Source organism: Doryrhamphus excisus, unplaced genomic scaffold, assembly GCF_037039965.1.
Source record: "Doryrhamphus excisus strain RoL-2023G ecotype Guam unplaced genomic scaffold, RoL_Dexc_Guam_v1.1 HiC_scaffold_24, whole genome shotgun sequence".
In the NCBI taxonomy this organism is placed as follows: Eukaryota; Metazoa; Chordata; class Actinopteri; order Syngnathiformes; family Syngnathidae; genus Doryrhamphus; species Doryrhamphus excisus.
Window position 1 is genome coordinate 713,777 of NW_027621862.1, and position 18,470 is coordinate 732,246.

General features: G+C 44.6%; 2 protein-coding genes and 1 long non-coding RNA gene across 6 annotated transcripts; 1 reads left to right on the forward strand and 2 right to left on the reverse strand.

Annotated features, from left to right (window-relative positions):
- Positions 1-252: 252 nt before the first annotated feature.
- On the forward strand, positions 253-10,930 carry LOC131109946 (cadherin-related family member 1a). 4 transcript variants are annotated; one of them, XM_058062520.2, is made up of 18 exons: positions 624-657; positions 746-841; positions 975-1,120; positions 1,196-1,246; positions 1,871-1,960; positions 2,039-2,125; positions 3,249-3,365; positions 3,566-3,709; positions 3,803-3,881; positions 3,953-4,053; positions 4,537-4,743; positions 4,835-4,987; positions 5,058-5,222; positions 5,293-5,360; positions 6,217-6,445; positions 8,334-8,588; positions 8,827-9,029; positions 9,848-9,992. In XM_058062520.2, exons 1-17 carry the CDS (start codon positions 639-641, stop codon positions 9,022-9,024), a joined length of 2,205 nt encoding a protein of 734 aa, XP_057918503.2. In that variant the 5' UTR covers positions 624-638; the 3' UTR covers positions 9,025-9,029; positions 9,848-9,992. The 4 variants fall into 4 exon arrangements, with proteins under 4 accessions (XP_057918504.2, XP_057918503.2, XP_078644945.1 ...); XM_058062521.2 differs by lacking the exons at positions 624-657; positions 8,827-9,029 and adding an exon at positions 253-459 and having other exon boundaries at positions 9,848-10,930; XM_078788819.1 differs by lacking the exon at positions 8,827-9,029 and having other exon boundaries at positions 9,848-10,930.
- A 1,757-nt stretch (positions 10,931-12,687) lies between these two features.
- Positions 12,688-14,247, reverse strand: LOC144895249 (uncharacterized). Its single transcript, XR_013625743.1, has 3 exons — positions 14,047-14,247; positions 13,360-13,968; positions 12,688-13,013 (listed from the first exon to the last, which is right to left on the reverse strand). It is a non-coding gene; the product is annotated as an uncharacterized LOC144895249 (long non-coding RNA).
- An 836-nt stretch (positions 14,248-15,083) lies between these two features.
- Positions 15,084-18,274, reverse strand: lrit1b (leucine-rich repeat, immunoglobulin-like and transmembrane domains 1b). The gene is made up of 4 exons (XM_058062380.2): positions 18,017-18,274; positions 17,123-17,583; positions 16,705-17,010; positions 15,084-16,571 (listed from the first exon to the last, which is right to left on the reverse strand). The coding sequence occupies exons 1-4, from the start codon at positions 18,136-18,138 to the stop codon at positions 15,532-15,534; spliced, it is 1,929 nt and encodes a 642-aa protein (XP_057918363.2). The 5' UTR covers positions 18,139-18,274; the 3' UTR covers positions 15,084-15,531.
- Between the last annotated feature and the right edge of the window lie 196 nt (positions 18,275-18,470).

Genomic DNA, 18,470 nt, shown 5'->3' on the forward strand with positions numbered 1-18,470 from the left:
AAGGCAGCTGCATAGCCCTGATGTGAATAGACAAAGATAAGTCATTGTGACTCCAAATTACCACCATATTACAACATAGGATAATAAAGACTCCTAGTCTCCTACTGTAAGAGACGCGTGGATTTAACACGTACGCAAAGGTGTGAGCGCCACATCCGCGCTGTGAGAACTCACTTCCAGGATGAATCCGAGCTGCACCGTACGTAGACGTCTGCCGAGGGATGGGATGCGTCACTGGATTAGCGCCTTGTGAGTCGCAGCCTCTTCTTCTTCTTGCTCCCTTCTGAGCTGCCTGGAGAAGAGAACGGTACTCTCACAGCTCACAACTCAACTCTCCACGCCGGCCCCAAGAAGCCTTTCCACATGGTCCAGTCAGGCCTCGCCTCCCCGCCAGGATGAAGAAAGAGAAGAAGAAGATGTGTCTTTTCACCTTTGTCCTCTTGCTACACTTTAGCTTGGGTAAGGTTTGTTTTCTTTTTGTCTTCGGGCCTGGATAATACTTCTTAGGCGATTAATCCTGCAGGGAAGGTCCATCTTAGCGCGTCACACCCACCCTGACTGTACTTTGTATTGAAATGTATATTCTTGGGCTTCTTTGAACACATTATTAACCATTCATATCTGTTTCCTTCTTGCCTATGCTTTCATCCTCAGCAAGTAAGTCCACAAGTCAGCGCTTACTATTAGAAATACTCTTGATGTCATATTATGTACATGCTCATTTTATGTTTGATTCCCCACAAAGGACTATTTGACTATGCCCCGTATTTCTACGACAACGGACCCAGCAGTACGAACGGGAACATGGCTTTGTTCAGCATCTCCGAGGATACACCAGTAGGTGAGTCACATAAAGGCGTATATTTGATAAAGCTGTAGCATCCTTTTATTGTGAAATGCCCACAGTGGAAGCCACTGATAATAACAGGTCCAATACCCGATGGATTGATATATTTAAAAAAAATCTTGCACAGGAACACAGCTCTACACCCTCAATGGTACAGATCCAGAAGGAGATTCCATACGATACGGTCTGATGTTTGAAAAGGGCTCCAAGGAGTATTTCAGTGTTGAGCCCAAATCAGGAAACGTCACGCTAGTCCTGGAGTTGGACAGAGAGGTGAGAAGACACCTCAACTCTCTCAGGAGCTTTGCTCGACATTAATGACGATGTCTTCATTCATTTATTTTGCAGAAACAAGACGAGATTTCATTGCTCGTCAGCATCACGGACGGTCGGAATAAAGTGAGTAAGCGGTGCTTATCATCATTCAGGGTCTGTCCCCACAGAAAGGTTTTCGGGTGGAAACATTCTTTTAGCCAGTGAAAAAATCTAATAACGGCGACTTGTCGTTTACGTATAGACAAGCAAACCGCTTCTTAATGAAAATGTTGACGTCACTGCACCATCGCCACCCACGTATGCGTCACATGACCAGAAGTGACAAGGCGACAAGTCAACAAGTTCAACTGGCATGGTGGTGCCGTGGCTGGTAGAGTGGTCGTCTCCCAACCTGAAGGTTGTGGGTTCGATCCCCTGTCTTTGGGCAAGATACTGATGGTCAGTAGGTAAATGTCAACAAGCGGTTTGAGCACCTTGAAGGACCATTTACCAAGACCACCACCCAGTTGTATTGGATTGGATTATACTCCAAAACTTTTACATCGTTTTCACCCAGCAATCTGTTTCCTTTTCCGACTAGTTACTAATCCAGAACAATGTAGACTCAAATTGTCTTCAAATCACTCTGAAAAAAAATTCCCAGGAACGTTTGTTTCCGTGTGGACAGGCTTTCAATGCCAGAGGTGTCCGATGCTAAAACCAATCCCAGGTACGTCATTCCAATACAGGAATATTTTGTGTTTTCAGGTGGTGGAAACCGTGAGAGTGTTTGTCACCGACGCCAATGATGAACCTCCTGAATTCCAAAACCTGCCTTTCATTGTTAATATCCCAGAGGTACGGCGTACTGGCATCAATACCAACCACATTTTGGAAAGAAAAAACCTCCTGACGGTCATGTCCTGTCTTCTTCAGGATGCCGTGGAAGGGAGCAGCATCTACAGAGTTCAGGCACTGGATAAAGACATGGGTTCAGGGGGAAGCGTCTCCTATTTCCTCCAGGTAAACCTGCGGATTTGAGTATTATGCAGATGATGTGGCACTTGTGATGCTTTAAACCGCTTTTGCGTTTGAATTCAAATAAATCCAAGGCTGCTCTAGTTTGGATGGAGATGAAAGAGCAAAATAAATTTGAGCGTGATCCTTTTTTCTGATGCTTTCATCGTTTTTCAGAAAAATATCGGGGTTCCTTTGGAATTTGGATTTTCAGTTTCAGGACCAGCAGTGTAGCAAATGGATGGATGGATTTCATTAATCCCAGACTCCACTCCAAGAATCGTCCATGTGGTAGTGGTCCTATGTGGTTCCTGATATCCGTGGGGACAAGAGTTCTTGTTCAAAACCCAGAACGGTGCTAAAATGGACGATTGGAGTTGCAGGAACCTGGCAAGGGTAGAGAATGGTTCTTCAATACCTGCTGAAGTCTGGTGCATGTCCATGACTGCCAGTACCAAGAACGTCAGAGATACTCAGTATTACCCAAGCCTGGTTGTGGTGAAAGAGGCGGGGTCAGAAGGTCTAGAGACTCTAGAATTTTCCAAAATATTTCCAAAGAAGGTGGCTGGGTTTTGGAGTGAAGAGCTCAGACTCTGGGTGTCAGATTATAGGTCTCCTTGAGAACCTTTCAGTGGAGGCCTTCTGGGTTGCTCCAACTGAATATGATCCAGAATATGATAGACGTCGCTTAAAAATGTCATTTGTTGATCCAGGGGGAGTTATTGGAGTTATTAGTTATTGGAGGATGTCGCAGGAAAAGACTGCATTGGGGACATTGGGGATCCCTTGGAGGTACAGACTGGAGTTCCGTTGTTTTCCTGCACATGAGCAAATATTTCCTTGCTCAAGGTCGAGCTGACATCACGGGGAGCGGTCATGTGGGTGGGAATAGCCCAAAAAAAAGGGGGCATTTGAGTGATGAAACAGCGTGTGCAAGAGAAACGATTAATCTCAAATGAACAGTCAGGAAAATGAGTTACTTGAGTTGATTAAAATTTTTAATTACATTTGAGCAACACATTGAAAGCTTAATGACAGCTTATGTTTGCTCGGGTCCAGCAGATTAAAACGCGAGAGACAAATGTCCGCTGCTGTAGTGAAAGTCAACAGAATTTAACCCTTTTGTCAGCCATCGTCAGTTGCCAAGTTCACCATCGACAGCCACAACGGGATCCTGAGGGTGAAACCCGGAGCGGCGCTGGACTATGAGACCACGCCGACGCACTTTGTGACCGTGGTTGCCAAGGTGAGAGGTCACCGTTGGGTGTTACGCTTTCAGATCATAATCTACAATCAAATACATTAACTAAAGACTCTGGAAGTTGGGTGTTGTAACCACTTCTGAAGTCACTTTGTGATCAACCACTCTGGCTTATTTATGGAGAATCTCTAGCAATACGCTTGATCGAGCTTTCTTGAGCATTCTTGATGATTTGTTTCCTTCAGGACGGAGGAGGGAAATATAAGGGTCAATATCAGGTTTTGACCTCCACGGCCACCATAACAGTCAACATCCTTGACGCCCAAGACTTGCCTCCATCCTTCGTAGGAACGCCTTACTTCGGCTACATCTACGAAGTCTCGGTTCCGGTGAGTTGCGCCTCTGGTCTTCCACTCATCACGTCATCAAGAACACATCAATGACTAAATATGCTGAAGTTTGATGTGTCTCTTGCCAACCAGGGCTCTGAGATATTTACCGTGTATGCCAGAGATGGCGATCAAGGCAATCCTAACCCCATTTATTACTCCATCATCGACGGTAAGAACGGATAAAAATCATTGTGCACTAAGATGACTCTTTCTGCAATAATACTTGAATATCCGTTTCAGGAAGTGATGGCGTCTTCGATATAAACGGCACAAGTGGATGCATCACCTTGACAACACATCCATCCCTGCTCAAAAATGAACTCTACGAAGTCAAAGTCAAGGTAGCCCTGATAGCTTGAAATCATTTTGGTTGCAGAGATAGTGTGCAGTGTTAATTTCATTGATGAATAATTTAAAGTTAATAACTGAGACCATAACTAATCAAAACTAGAAATCCAGTTCCATGTAATTTTGTCGTGTACATGATAGCCACAAGTTAGGAATATAACCAAACTGTGTTTGGTACATACAGTAAGTAGGCGATCCAATAAGAACAACTGTCTTTGTGAGATCGGACTGTTGGGAGTTTCTACTGCAAAAATCATAGAATATTTTGCAATTTTGTAGAACGTTACACGATGCAATATGTCTACACCAGGAAGAAAGAGAAGCATAGACGAATCACATGAGCCATTATCACTGCTAAAAACACAACCAACATCCTTTTCGATAACTAAAACCAAAATAATGACTACAACTAAATCTAAAACTGCTGCCAAAATAAACTGATGGCATGTGTTGACCCGTGTAATGTTCACACCAAGGCATCTGAGGTGGGTTCCGACAATCACTTGTTGAATGACTACGACATTGCTGTGGTGACGGTCCGAGTGGTGGACCTCAACAATCACCCGCCCACCTTTTATGGCGAGAACGGACCACAGAGCAAGTTTGAGGTCACCATGTACGAGCACCCTCCTGCTGGGGAGATCCTACGTGGGTTCAAGATCACCGTCAATGATTCCGATCAGGTCTGAAATCTGTAGGTTTTATACAGTATATTATATATACTGTACTTATGATTTACATTCATTTCCCTTTAAATATTTTTGGGTTTCTTAGGGCGCGAATGCCAAATTCAAACTGAGACTAGTGGGACCAAGCAGAGTTCTACGAGTGGTTCCCCAGACGGTCCTGAATGAAGCCCAGGTCACCATCATCGTGGAGGACACATCGGTTATCGACTACGAGAAAGGACCGACCCTCTCGTTCAAGGTCAGAACTCATATTAAAATCTATTTTTATAGTCTGTATTTATGATTAGTTTACCATCATGATCATGCAGCTGCTGGCGGTGGAGATTGACACGCCCGAGCGCTTCAGCGCGACGGCAGATATCGTGATCAACCTCATGGACACTAATGACAACACTCCGTCGTTCACGTCGGAGTATTACATCGCCAGGGTGGCAGAGAACTCTCCAGGAGGTTCTAGTGTTGCAGCTGTCATGGTGAATCACAACCAAAGTGTTCTTCTAGTGTCTCCATTTGACATTATTATGGTCTTGCTTGCTCCCGCAGGCAAACGATCCGGACTCTGGACCCTGGGGTGAAGTCAAATACACCATTTATGGATCAGGGTCAGATTTGTAAGTAAAAAAAAACACAACTGAGACTTCCTGGTAGTGAAGGTGCTGATCCATATTTTGGTTCTGGGCATGGAGGGTAGCAGGGAACGAGTACATTCAAGCACAATAGCCTCGCCCTAAGATGGCTGCATGATTCAGGCTAATCTCCTAATTGGATTGGAGGGTTAAAAATAGTCGGCGCGGCCCATCTCACATTGGAGAGAGCCAATTAACATGCAGGGTGACAGCTGGAGCCTGAGATGGAAAAGCAAAGAGAAAAGGTGGCAAAGAGAAAGTGCAAATTTATGCTCGTCTGCAGGCAGCCACCAGAGTTAATTGTGTGAAAGTTTGCATGCGACTCGTGAGTTATAAAATGGCAGGAAACGACGTCAAAGTGCCAACACAAACCACCAATGCAACTCTTATCAATAATAGAAGAAGAAAGAACGCATGTCCATCGTCTTCCATTGGAATTACTTTTGTGAGTCATTATGGAGTATAAGAACACAAAATGGGGATGAGATGGACACTTGCTATAAATGAGGACCCGTTACGGATAATGCATTCTTGGCGAGTACAAACATGAAACGAGTACATCTCGTTATGATCCGTAATCATGTATTGAGTCTTCGTGCAAATAGTGGTGTCGGCTCTCGACATAAAAACAACAAACCGGGGCTTTCGGATTTTCCTACTCTGCTGTTTCCGGGCACCCAGAACGCTGTTTCCGTGTGGATGAGAGGCTGAAAAGATGAAATTCTTTGCTGTTTTGACCTGAAAACTTTTCCATGTGGATAACCCCTTAATCTCTCACTTTAGAATTATTGATCTTCTTGTTGGATTATTGACTGATTGGCGTGGTGACCCCTTGGTGCAGGTTTTCCATCCACCCGTCAACTGGCCTAATCTCCACACAGCCGTGGACCACCCTGGACGCCGAGGTTCGCTCCAAGTTCAACTTCTATGTAAAGGCCGAAGACTCGGAAGGAAAGTACAGCCTGGCAGAAGTCTTCGTCACCGTGCTCGACATGAACGACCATTCGCCCGAATTTGACGACAAACTGCTGGAGAAGACCATGGTCATCGGCACGCCGGTCAAAGTGGAGGTACGTGATGACAACTGAGGTTTTCATTCGTTTTCTACCGCTTATCCTTAGGCATCATTTGAATTGAATTTTGGTTCCGATTCCTCCTTTCGTTTTTGGGTTCCTAATGATTATTGATTCCGATTCTTTTCATAGGTAGCGTCATAAAAAGTCTGTGTGATTTAAATGAGGGTGCTAAACAAAGTTCTTGGATGAAATGTCTGAACGTCTCCATGTTTGATGAGAAACTACGTAGCAACAGCGCTACCACTGATGCTACAGAGCCGTATATTCAATCACCACTCATCCGCCTTTGCACAATCCTATTTTTTTTGCACAATTTCAGCCAAACTAGCGAGCACCGTCGCACATTTTTTTACATGGTTGAAATGGATGAACAAATTCTTCCTGCCGCGTCTCCGAGAATCGGAATGTCAGAACCGGTTTCCATCGATGCTCAATGCCCAACCCAAGGTATCACTTCCAGTCTGGCCTCTCCAAACCCGTTGGTGATAGTGGACGGTTGGTAGTCCAAGTAGTCCAAACAGAAACTGTAGTAAATTTTACACTTGATCAAACTTACTTAAGATGTGTAAGAGATCTCTGGATGAGACTTCAAAACATGATATTAGCTTCCACTTCGCTCGTCCACGTCCCTACTTCCTGAAGCTGCACTGTCATGGGAATCGTGGGAAATGTCGTAACTATCAGACGCATCATTGTACAAGCTGTAGGGTTCAAAGCAATTATCATATTGTAATGAATTTAAAATGATGTTTTCATGGTTGTTTGGATAAGTGTTTCTGTGGGCAGAAAACAGGTCATAGTTTTATTTGAAATTCGTTCACATTTATCGTATTAATAACAGTATTTATCAGTATCTATCGACCTAAATCGTATCTTTACTACAATTGACTAACTTTACTACTGGGTAGAGCAACAATTGACTAACTTTACTACTGGGTAGAGCAACTACACTTAATTGGAATTGAGGAAATTCCATAGAGATTAAGGGCACACTCACACAAGGCCAATTGTGCCTTGGCCCACTTAACACCGAACGTCCAGCACATTTGGATAGTGTGAGCGCACTGTTACGCGCCCCATTTTGGCACCATTGGAAGAGGCACTTGAGGCCTGGAACGATTCCACACACACACACACACACACACACACACGTGTGCAATGTAGCCACTGTAATGCGATTGCTCCTTGCTGGTTCTTAATGAAAACAGACACAATTCAAAATAAAAATAACACAAGTCAAACCCACAGTATTTTAGCTCACTCATGATTTGTTTGCATAACAATGCCGTGTCATTTAATTCATGCAATGCCACAAATGTCGCAAGTGTTGCGGGAGCGAGCAATAGGCATGCTGACTGCACCCGTGAACCAGATGTTAATCTCTCTACCATACGCAGTCTCCAAAGGTGTTTCAGAGAATTTGGCCCACACCCAACCGGTCTCACACCCGCGGTCGTTGACTGGTTGGCATAACTGCTGAATTTCTGCACAAACTGTCAGAAACTTTCTCAGGGAAGCTGAGCTCGATGTTTGTTGCCATCATCAAGGTCTCGACCTGACTCCAGTTTGTCGTCGGAACCGTCAATGGCATCTGGCACTTTGGAGAGGTGTTATTTTCGCCGATGAATCACAGTTTTTACTGCGTAGAGCAGATGGCAGACGCCGTGTATGGCGTCTTGTGGGTGAGGGCTTCAAGTGGCCCGTGGTGATCCTGAAGCCACAACTGCCAACTCATGTGACAGCATGAGGCAAATGGCGATGCCACCAGATACTGCTCACTAACAAATGTACAGTTAGCCTTTTGGGTCAATAAAGACCAGCACGGTACAAATGGATCAGGGTGAGTAGACTCTAAAATGTTCAACGTGTGACTGCTTTGCAGGCTGTGGACGAGGACGCAGAGTCTCCCAACAATGTGGTCGAGTACTCCATCATGACAGCAGACCCAGACAATGCGTTTGACATAAACGCGGAGACGGGCGAGATCCAGCTGAAGCCATACATCAAGACCATGGAGATCGTGCACAACATCACCATGCAGAAGGACTGCAAGTGGTCGCTGGTAGTGCAGGCCAGAGACCTGGGTTCTCCGTCCTTCAGCACCACGGCTGTCGTCAACATTGACATCACCGAGGCGGTAAGACCTTCACTTCTTCTGCAGTTTAATGCTGGTAGCTCATGCTGATGTAGAGTTCTGCATTGTAGCATTTGGGTTGCTGCCTTGCTATGCTGCAGCTTATGGCATGGCACCGTTACGTTTGTCACAACAATGTCCGTTACCGTATCGTTCTGCTCATTCACTTGTCTTTTCATTGCGTCAACCTTGCATGTTGACAATGTTTCTGGTTTTGTGTGTTGTGCATCGTGCTTTCCAGATCAAGGAACGCGTCATTTCATACTTCATGGGCCTCAGCAAGCGTCCGCTGACTGTTTTCGGCATTTGTTTCAGCCTTGTCATCACTTTCATTATGCTAACCGTCTGCATATCCACCATCCTGTACTGTAGTGCTGTGAAAAGGTCCAGAATCAACCCGGAGAGTAACTATATCAAAGTGGTTCGCAGACCCAAGTGAGAAAAGTAATGCACTTCACTTTGTGTCTGTTCCATCTTTTTTATAAAAATATATTATTCCCTGGTTGGCTATGTCGAAAGAGTACTGGAGCATGTTTGGAAAAACTAAAACTTGTCCACTGAAATACATTTTTATCCAGGTGCTAGCCAGATGCTAGCCAGGCGGAGGACCATTGATCAACAGAACACTCGGTTGATTATCCATCCTTTGATCCATTTTATGTACAACTTGTCCTCAGTGGGATCATGGGTATGCTGGAGCCTATCCCAGCTGTCTTTGGGTGAGTGGCGGGGTTCACCCTGGACTGGTGGCCAGCCAATCACAGGGCACATATAGACAAACAACCATTCACACTCACATTCATACCTATGGACAATTCAGTCTCCAATTAACCTAGCATGCAAATTTTTGGAATGTGGGAGGAAACCGGAGTACCCAGAGAGAACCTACACATGCACGGGGAGAACATGCATTATTTATTTTTAATTTATCGGTTTATTATGATGAATATTACTTTTAGCCGCATCATGTTTGACGCTTGTTGCTGAGCAAAACGTGTGACTTTAATTGAACCAAATATGCATGCAACTTTTTGTTAAAGCAAATATGCTCTTGTACTCTGATGGGCCCTGTTCAGCCGCATGCCAAAGTCCAATCCACTAAGCATCAATGCACTGCCAGACGCACTCCTAGCGTCCTAGCGTAAAGAGTATTGTGCGTAGCGTAGTTGTTTGGGCCTCCTCAGTGCTTTGCTCACCCATCAATCATGCTTTGAAGCAGTTGGCGCTTGGATGATTCCAATTGTATCTGTGCTCTTTTCCAGACTCCTCTCAAGGGGCCTATGGCAGCCTTTTTAATGAAAAGTAGGGACAATCCAATGAAAGCTTTAGGCATGCTTACATTTATCATTAGCATGTTGGTAGGAGCCACTGTGCTCGTCTCCACGGTCATGTACATGCGCAATGCAAAGTCGCAAAACAGGATCACGCCGGCACGCCGTGTCATCAGGAGGCGGCCCAGGGACCAGCAGCCCTGGACTTTCCGTATGCCCGTCTTCAGATTTGGTAACCCCTCAGAGAAGTTCCTCATGGACGATCCAGAAGGTATCACCAAGCAGGAAAGCCCAAGTAGGCCAACCCCACCCTGCGCCCCGTGCCTGCCCCCACCGGCCCCACCGGCCACACGTGCCCCCGAGAAGCTCCGTGCTGTCCCGACTATATCGGGCACATTGGCCAGCAGAGGCTCAAAGAAAGGGAAATTGAGTCGCCGCAAGGAAGGCAACATGAGCTCGGCGTTGGTGTCTGAGTTGAAAATGAGGCTCGAGCAAAAAATCAACGAAAACAACCAAGGTTACTATTAATTCTATTCAAACAACCTATTCGTTTTTTCATGACGTTGCTGGATTTTGGTTTGGCAAAAGACGTCCATGACGGCAATGAAGGACTTAATGAGGGTTCATGTGTGGCCAAGAGTGAACTCCTCAGCTGACCTCCTTCCTTTCTCGGTAGATAATCACCACACTGCCATCTTGAGGAAGGATTACATCATCTTATCGACAGTGACAAGAGACAGTACTGAAAATACATATTGTATTTCCTCAAATAGTGGCCTCCGCTCCAATAAACACAATACTCCAATTAATCACTTCATGTAACACAATTTAACGTCCACAACAAATAATTCCACTTTCTATTACATAATATAACAAAGTGCATCATATTTATCACAAATACTGTATATATTGCAAAAAGCATGATACAAATAAAATAAAATATTTATTATTCTAATAATATATTTGTACAAAAAGTAGATGCAGTAATCCCTCGTTTATCATCCATGACAGTCGGAAGAAAAGTAGGATTCAATTTTCATCGTTACAACATAGAAAACCTGTTTATAACTTTCTACATACATTATTAGAGCCCTGTATAGATGAAATAATATAGTCATTTTTACACTATTATTCTTTGTTTACATTGTTTACATGACATTGCGCAGGCTACGGGTTCACTGCATAGACAAGACAGCTGCAGAGCTACCTAGTTAACCTCTACAATTTACTCATTCTAAGGGGTTTCAAACGGACTGGAGAAGGATAAAGAAGCCAAAAACTTAACCACTTCCACACAGAATGTGAGAAGAACCGCACGCAATGTTCGGCTAGTGACCACAATACAACATATAACTTGTCTTTCAATATTTTGGACGAATGATAGGCCATAGTCAACCGTGAAACATTCATTTTTCTACCGCTTATTCTCACGGGGGTCGCAGGGTTGCTGGAGCCTATCCCAGCTGTCTTCGTCCGAGAGGCAGGGTACACCGTGGACTGGTGGCCAGCCAATCCCAGGGCACATACAGACAAACAACCATTCACACTCACATTCATGACCTGATGAAAGCATACTTACGGAGAAATCATCTTACAGTTTTAGAAATGTTTCACGTTTAGTGTATTATTTTCCCATGCTGAATAGTGCTGAATATTTCATACCTACCCAAATTATCACGAGAACATGCCGAAAGCTGACATGTTTGCTTCTTTTGTACGATTACCATGTGCCACTGTATCGTCCTGCTGTAACACAAGCAAGCTAGCAGTATTTGCATTTGTGTAGTTGTATTATAAAAACATGCTTTTTTATCGTTTCAATTTTTAATGTGTGTACAGTTCTATGATTACATATGAAATTTGTACCTCCACAAATGGGGAGGAGGGGGGGCTTAAATGTATGCTTGGCATGTTCAAGCGCACTCTGCTGTGTATTGCAACTGCATGTACTTTTCCTTTGTAGAGAGTCAAAATATATGCACAAATGTTCACGGAAATTTCGCTTTAATGCCTTCAAATGTTGGCAAGTTACAGTCACGTGGTCCTTGTATTAAAGTATTAGCTCATACTTGACTTTGTAATAATACTTGGACATATACAACATATGAACTAGAAAAAACACTGCCTGGTTCTTGGATGTGTTCTTGGATGCATATTTGTACTGTCTTTGTATCGTCTTCATTTTCAATAAATATCACAACATAAAAATTAGGCTTGTGCGCCTACTTTTTTATGCCAAGGCTATAGTCCATCAGATTATTAGATTAATGCAAATCCTTAAAACATCGTCTGTGACGCAACAGGATTACCAAGGACTCATTAAGTCAGTGTGAGGTGGTAAAATATTGATCTCCCTGCTAATGTTGCTTCTTATTGTTGCTAATAGCGCACTGAGCTATTTTGATAGCATACTAAAGGTTTATGGACATCGATGATTTTCATTTCATCCATCAAGATCATTTCAGATGAAATCGTAGAACTAAAAAAAATATTTAAAAATGGTATTTTCCTTGATTTATATGATTTTACAATAGAAAACAAATGTAAATAAATGTTGTGTATTAGTTACATGAATAACTTTTGTATTCATGTTCTACTAAAATAAATAAAACGTTTTCTCCTGACCAATCAATGTGCAGGACATGTGCAGAGGGAGCTGTTATTAAATGGAAATATCATGTCCCGCTGACAAGGGTTCAGAGAGAAAATCACTCTAATCTGCTTAGCGGTGTATGGATAAATGCACGAAAATATATTGCTTACGTAACAAATCCTTTGAGTGATTGTGCCCAAAAAAAAAAAAAAAGAATGATGGCTCAGCATTTGTCTTTGACTGTCTCTTTTTAATCTGGAATGACACGATTATTCACAATACAATTTAAAATACATATACATTCAGTATCATAATAAAAATATATATAAAAACCCTTTGGAACATTGTAAACTCAATAAAATACAACTGAATGAAAATACTTCTTATAACAAATAGGCAGTTGAGACGATTACATTAGAAGAGATGAATCATCTGCTTGGCAATGCGGATGTCAATGGGGCAGCCATTGGTGGTGCGTTCACTGGGATGCCAATGAAGTTGTTGGCAGTGCAGGTATCAAGTCCTCCAGCCGCTCGGTGCAATAAGGGTGGAGTTAACCGTCTCCTACGTGGAGAAAATTGAGCAAGATTTATGCATGTTTTCGGATGCTACCCACTGGAGCTTGGTTGAAATAATTCAGTAGTACGCTGGATCAGTGGTTAGCACCATGATTTGGTCACTGGTCTCGGTTAAATACAAAGGCCCTATTCTGGAAGGTAACACGGTATTAAACTTATATAATGTCGTAGTAATACCAAAGCTGACAAGTATTGTCATGCATCCTCCAATGCACAAGTAGAAGCCAGATCTGTTTTTGTGGAGATCTGAACTGAACTATATCACTTGCAGGTCTGAGTGCTCTGACAGCAGGTTCTAATGGATGACAGTATGAAAAAAAAAAAAATCTTACCGGTAAATCCTCTTATAATCTTCTGACCGTACATCCACTCACTGGTCGGGCCTTGACTAAGTATGAAAGCGTTGTGTTTGCTCCGAAAGGCACGCTGATGTAAGTCTCAGGGGCAGAGGCCAGCAGCTTTGTGCATGTTTCAAAATGGATCTCGTGGAAAAACGGGGTCCGAACATGTCAAATGTCAAAGAGTTTGTCAGAATGATGGGAGGACCAACCACTCGGATGAACTCCATAAAACCTGAGGCGGTAGTCACACATTCATGGGTAGTTGTACAACGCTAAGACCACATTGGAGAACAAGTCCTTTTGCCAAACTCGCTCTGCCTTTTGGTAAAAGAGCCAGTACATGAACACATCATTAGATATAACAGTAAGTTAAATCTAAGTACGTCAGTGAAGGTAAGTGTTTCAGTGCTTGTTCTGGCAGAACGAAACAAAGTCCATGGTCATGAAGTCAGGTTGGTCAGCCCTTCCAAGCTTTTCATGTCTATTAGGGCGATGTCGGAATTTCGCCACAGGGCACCACAGAACAATCCTTGAGGTAGCAAAAAGTGGTAAGTTTTCCAGATAGATTCTCTGGAATTGTTGTCCATGCATATCAAAGACCTAGAATGGCAAGATATGGTTGGACTGAGAGGTAAAACTTGGTATAAGCAGGTATTCACCAAATTAGAGCAGACTCACCTTCCCAGGGTCTCATCAGCAAAGGTTCAACCCTTCAGACAAGTTGACGAGCCATGATTGACAAGACAGAACACAAAAGCCATACGTAACACGGCACAAAAGGCTTCCATGTTCTCTTAGGAGCATGTAAACCAGGCCCGTTGACTGCAGGACCATGCGGTCTATGTGGACCAAAGCCTATTATCTTAAGCCTCCTTGACGTAACACTTGAGGATGTGAGACATGCGAGATGAACTCAGGTGTTTTTTGCTCCTTCAAGACATACCAGCATTGAGCTGTTCCATTGTGTTGGGATTGTTCGGATACGTGGATCGTAACAGGGCCACAGAGCCCAACGGGAGCCTGAAGTGGGCTGAAGCCCATAAGGTTTCGCGGTGCGGAGAGGAGGGATGGCTGCTAGGGGGACAGATGTCTGGAGGGGACTGTAATCTGACCTCAATAATCTGCGACGTCACTTGTCTCGCAGGTTGTTCAATCACAATCAGTTGCAGTCTCCTTTTATTATTTATTCCATTTACCTAAATACATCATTGTACTTTTAGGAGTACTAGCGTCTTGTGGATGGTATGATGGTACCTTTGTGTCCTGGTAGCAACACTTATGTTGGAGTTCACCAATTATAGCTCAGAGGAACATTAGTCGAGAATAAACCATGAGGAACAACAATGGACTCCTAGCTAGTTTTTATTCATTCATTTTCTACCGCTTATCCTCATGAGGCTCAGGGGGGTGCTGGAGCCTATCCCAGCTGTCTTCGGGCGAGAGGGGGGGTCCACCCTGGACTGGTGGCCAGCCAATCCCAGGGCACATATAGACAAACAACCATTCACACTCACATTCATACCTATGCACAATTTGGAGTCGCTAATTAACCTAGCATGTTTTTGGAATGTGGGAGGAAACCGGAGTACCCGGAGAAAACCCACGCATGCTAGGGGAGAATACCGCTATTTTGTGTACCTAAAATAATGAAAAAATTGAGTACTTGATGAGATTTAACAAAACCTGGGACGTAAGAAAGAAGCAGGTAAAGCAAGTAAATACAAAAAAACTTTATTTACAATGCATGCACACATACAGTAGATGCCTCCGTTGACAATGTTTACAATGTTTAGAAAAAGTGTGAGTTGTACCTTGAGTGGACGGTAAACCTGGCACATGACGATATAAAAGAGAATAACAGTCGCTTGGTCTTTCTAAATAAGGTATCTTCAGGGTTTTACACAGTGTGGAAGTTACATGGTGGATAATATTACGGGTTGTAATGCAGTAGTTGAAAAGTGCCATTTGTACACATGAACACCACATGTAAATAACCCTTTCGCTGTGTAGAACTTCCCTTTTTTGCTGACCAATACATGGTTATTCTTTCACAGTATTTCCACAAGGCTGTAAAGTTATTTCATCCATCCTCAAAGAGGGATCGGTCTTCACTACTCCAGTCTCAAAGTGCATCCTCTAGAAGGTTGAGGCAAACATCGGGTTCTAGCAGAAGTACTCGTTTGGTGGCCCCTCAGTCCTAGTAATGGCCTCCGAGTCGACACTCGACCTGGCAGAGAGCAGTCGATTGGACTCATCGGGGTTCAGCCGGGTCAGATACTCGCCTTCCATCCCTTTAGCTTTAGCCCCGGGTCCCAGAGTCTCAAAGGTGACATAGGAATCCTGTATTTCCTTGGATTGCCTGCCCAAGAGTTTCTGGCAGCGCTTCTTTATGGCGCCACAGCACACGATGAGAGTGAGGGGCACGGCAATGACGCAGGCCACCGTTATGACCACCACGTTGATGAGCTTCTGGGTGCCGCTTGCGCTGGCTGCCTCATCCGTTGAGAAGATTACACACTGCTCCTTTTTCGGGATCAGGCCTTTGACGCAAACGCAAGCAATGTACTTTGTTTTTGGCACCAAGCCCTCGATGGTGATACGGTTTTTGCCTGCACCCACATTGATCCGACGCATGTCCCGCTCGCCAAACACGGCGTACAGGACACTGAACTCGGTGGTGTTGGTGGCAGTTGGGGCTCTCCAATTCAGTGAAACCGTGTGGTCGGTATCGCCGATCACCTTCACCGAACGCACAATCCTTCTCTCCGGAGCTTGTAAGGATGAGGCATTGGCCACCATGTTGCCCAGAGGGCTCTGCTCCATCTTCTCTCGAGAGCCGTCGGACACGCTGTAGCTCTCAACATCGTACTTCCCAGTGACTCCTTTTCCATTGAGGGGTTCAATGATGGGTTTGCCTGCCGAGGAAGTCGGGGGAGGGACATACCTGGCGATCAGTTTCTCCTGGTATGCGGCCCTCCCAATACTGCCGGCTTTCTTTCCCCTGGATCTCTTAGCGACCGCACCTCCTCCACCTCCTGCTTCTTCAGAACGAAACGAGTCTGTGATCACCAGGGAGATGATCGCGTCTGCTGTTCCGACAAAGTTAGCCGCTTTACACACATACTTTCCCGAATCCCGGTAGGAGACTGCAGGGACGCTGAGAATGGACCAAATGATTCCCTCCTTTGAGATCTCTTGCTGAACTGAAAATAAAGAAAGGGTTTGCAGGGTAAGCAGATTGGCACAAAGAGAATAACTTTAATCCCATTGACGCTCGTGCAGAAATAGATGCCATTCTAATCTTGGCACCGCTGGATTTGGTTCAGGAGAACTCACTCGTGCCGTTGATTTTCTTGCCGTCGGCACGGCTCCAGGACAGCTCGGGGATGGGGACGCCGACCGTACCGCAGCGGAGGAGCACGTTGTTGCCCAACGAGCTACGGACACGTGCAACGGCCGTGTGCACCCGCGGGCCCTGGCACCTCTGCAGCGCTGCTTCGGTGAAGAAAACTCCAGATAGACTCTCGGGGTCTGCACACCGCAGCCTGGGGTCTATTAGAGCCACAGATGACCTCGGTGACTTCTGAAACTGGACCAGATCGTAGAGCCGGCAGTCGCACAACCAGGGGTTGTCATGGAGACCTGAAACGCAAACGCATCCGTTGATCTCCGTTCTAACCAAACAGAGCCGTTTTAATGACGCTAATCCTCCCAAGTGGCGTCAAAAAGTAAATATGATAGCGAGGAGCCTCACCAAGGATGAACTTGGAGGAGTCCACATCCTGTGACGGTTTGACGCTGAGCCACAGCGAGAGGACGTCCACAGGGACAGTGGTGAGACTGTTGCTGGACAAATCCAAGTAGGTGATGTTCTTAATGTACATAATGGACTCGGCCGGGATGGCGGAGATCTTGTTGTTGTGCAGGTCGAGCAGCTTCAGGTTGGGCATGTCCCTGAGGGACTCCCACGGGAACGAGGTGAGGGAGTTCCCGTCCAGCCTCAGCTCGTCCAGGGTGGTAAGACCCCGGAAACTTTCCACGCTGAGCGAACTCAGGGAGTTGAAGGACATCCACAGGAACTCCATGCTGCCAAGGTAGCGGAAGTTGTCACTCGATATCCTTGTGATGGATGTCTTCTCGATGCGGAGCTTGGATGTGTCAGTGGGGAAGTTTGTAGGAATGACGCTGATCTCGGGATCATTGCAAAGTACACTTCTGCAGGAAGTAAAGGACAACTTTTGAAATGTGTTTTCTTCTTACTCCGAGGAGCATAGTATGTTTTATGACTGTTGGTTAGCATTAATGTAAATATTACAAAATACGCCTTTTTCCTTTATCTCCCTAGATGTCAGAATGTGCACCTGATCAAAATAAGGATTGCTCCCTATTGGAAACAAGTGCCATTCCAGCTTTGTAATGTACCAGCATGCAGATTAAAAAGATGCTATTTGAAATAAATAGTTCTGCAAAAGTAGTGGCCCATTGTCCAGTAACAAGCAAAGCAGATTAAAGAGCAACTCCAAGTTAATCCTCCACTACTGAAACAGCAACGGATAGTCAATATAAACATATATATACAGAAATACAAAAAAATATTGAAAACAATAATAATGAGCAAAGGGTAGAACTTACAAATAATCATATTTACCTTGCTTTTGATCCATCGCTCAGTTTGTGGAAGAAGCAGCTACACTGTGCAGGACACGAATTGCTCATGAGCGGGAGAAAAACCAAAGCCGCGTAAAGAGCACAAGAAAAATGTGGACGCATTTTAAATGTTACTACTTCTAGCCAACTTCTAAAAAAATAATTTAAAAAAAAGAGTTTGTTTAATTAAGGGGACCTGAGATGCATGCTGGTGCCAGGCGGGCTCTCAGCTCCATTCTGCTCCGCCTGCAGTGAATCCTCAGATAAAAAGGATGCACAGGGATTAAAGGAGAAGCAGGAGGGAGGAGGAGGAGGAGGAGGACTTTACTTTGGGGTTATTTTCATTCACACGATTAGAGCGTGGCTTCCTGGAAGCTGATAGGCTGCACACTTGTCACTTTTTTCCTCTTTCCAGTGTTGATAATGAGATAGACTGCAACACAACTACAGGCTGC

Bases quoted from the DNA above. Each gene is read 5' to 3' on its own strand.
- LOC131109946 (XM_058062521.2), top strand. From the start codon at position 396: ATGAAGAAAGAGAAGAAGAAGATGTGTCTTTTCACCTTTGTCCTCTTG. The intron at 460-745 runs GTAAGGTTTGTT...TTCCCCACAAAG, and splicing joins CTTGCTACACTTTAGCTTGG to GACTATTTGACTATGCCCCG. The intron at 3,710-3,802 runs GTGAGTTGCGCC...CTTGCCAACCAG, and splicing joins TCTACGAAGTCTCGGTTCCG to GGCTCTGAGATATTTACCGT.
- lrit1b (XM_058062380.2), bottom strand. From the start codon at position 18,138: ATGCGTCCACATTTTTCTTGTGCTCTTTACGCGGCTTTGGTTTTTCTC. The intron at 17,011-17,122 runs GTGAGGCTCCTC...TTTGCGTTTCAG, and splicing joins CTCCTCCAAGTTCATCCTTG to GTCTCCATGACAACCCCTGG. The intron at 16,572-16,704 runs GTGAGTTCTCCT...CTTTATTTTCAG, and splicing joins CAAGAAAATCAACGGCACGA to TTCAGCAAGAGATCTCAAAG.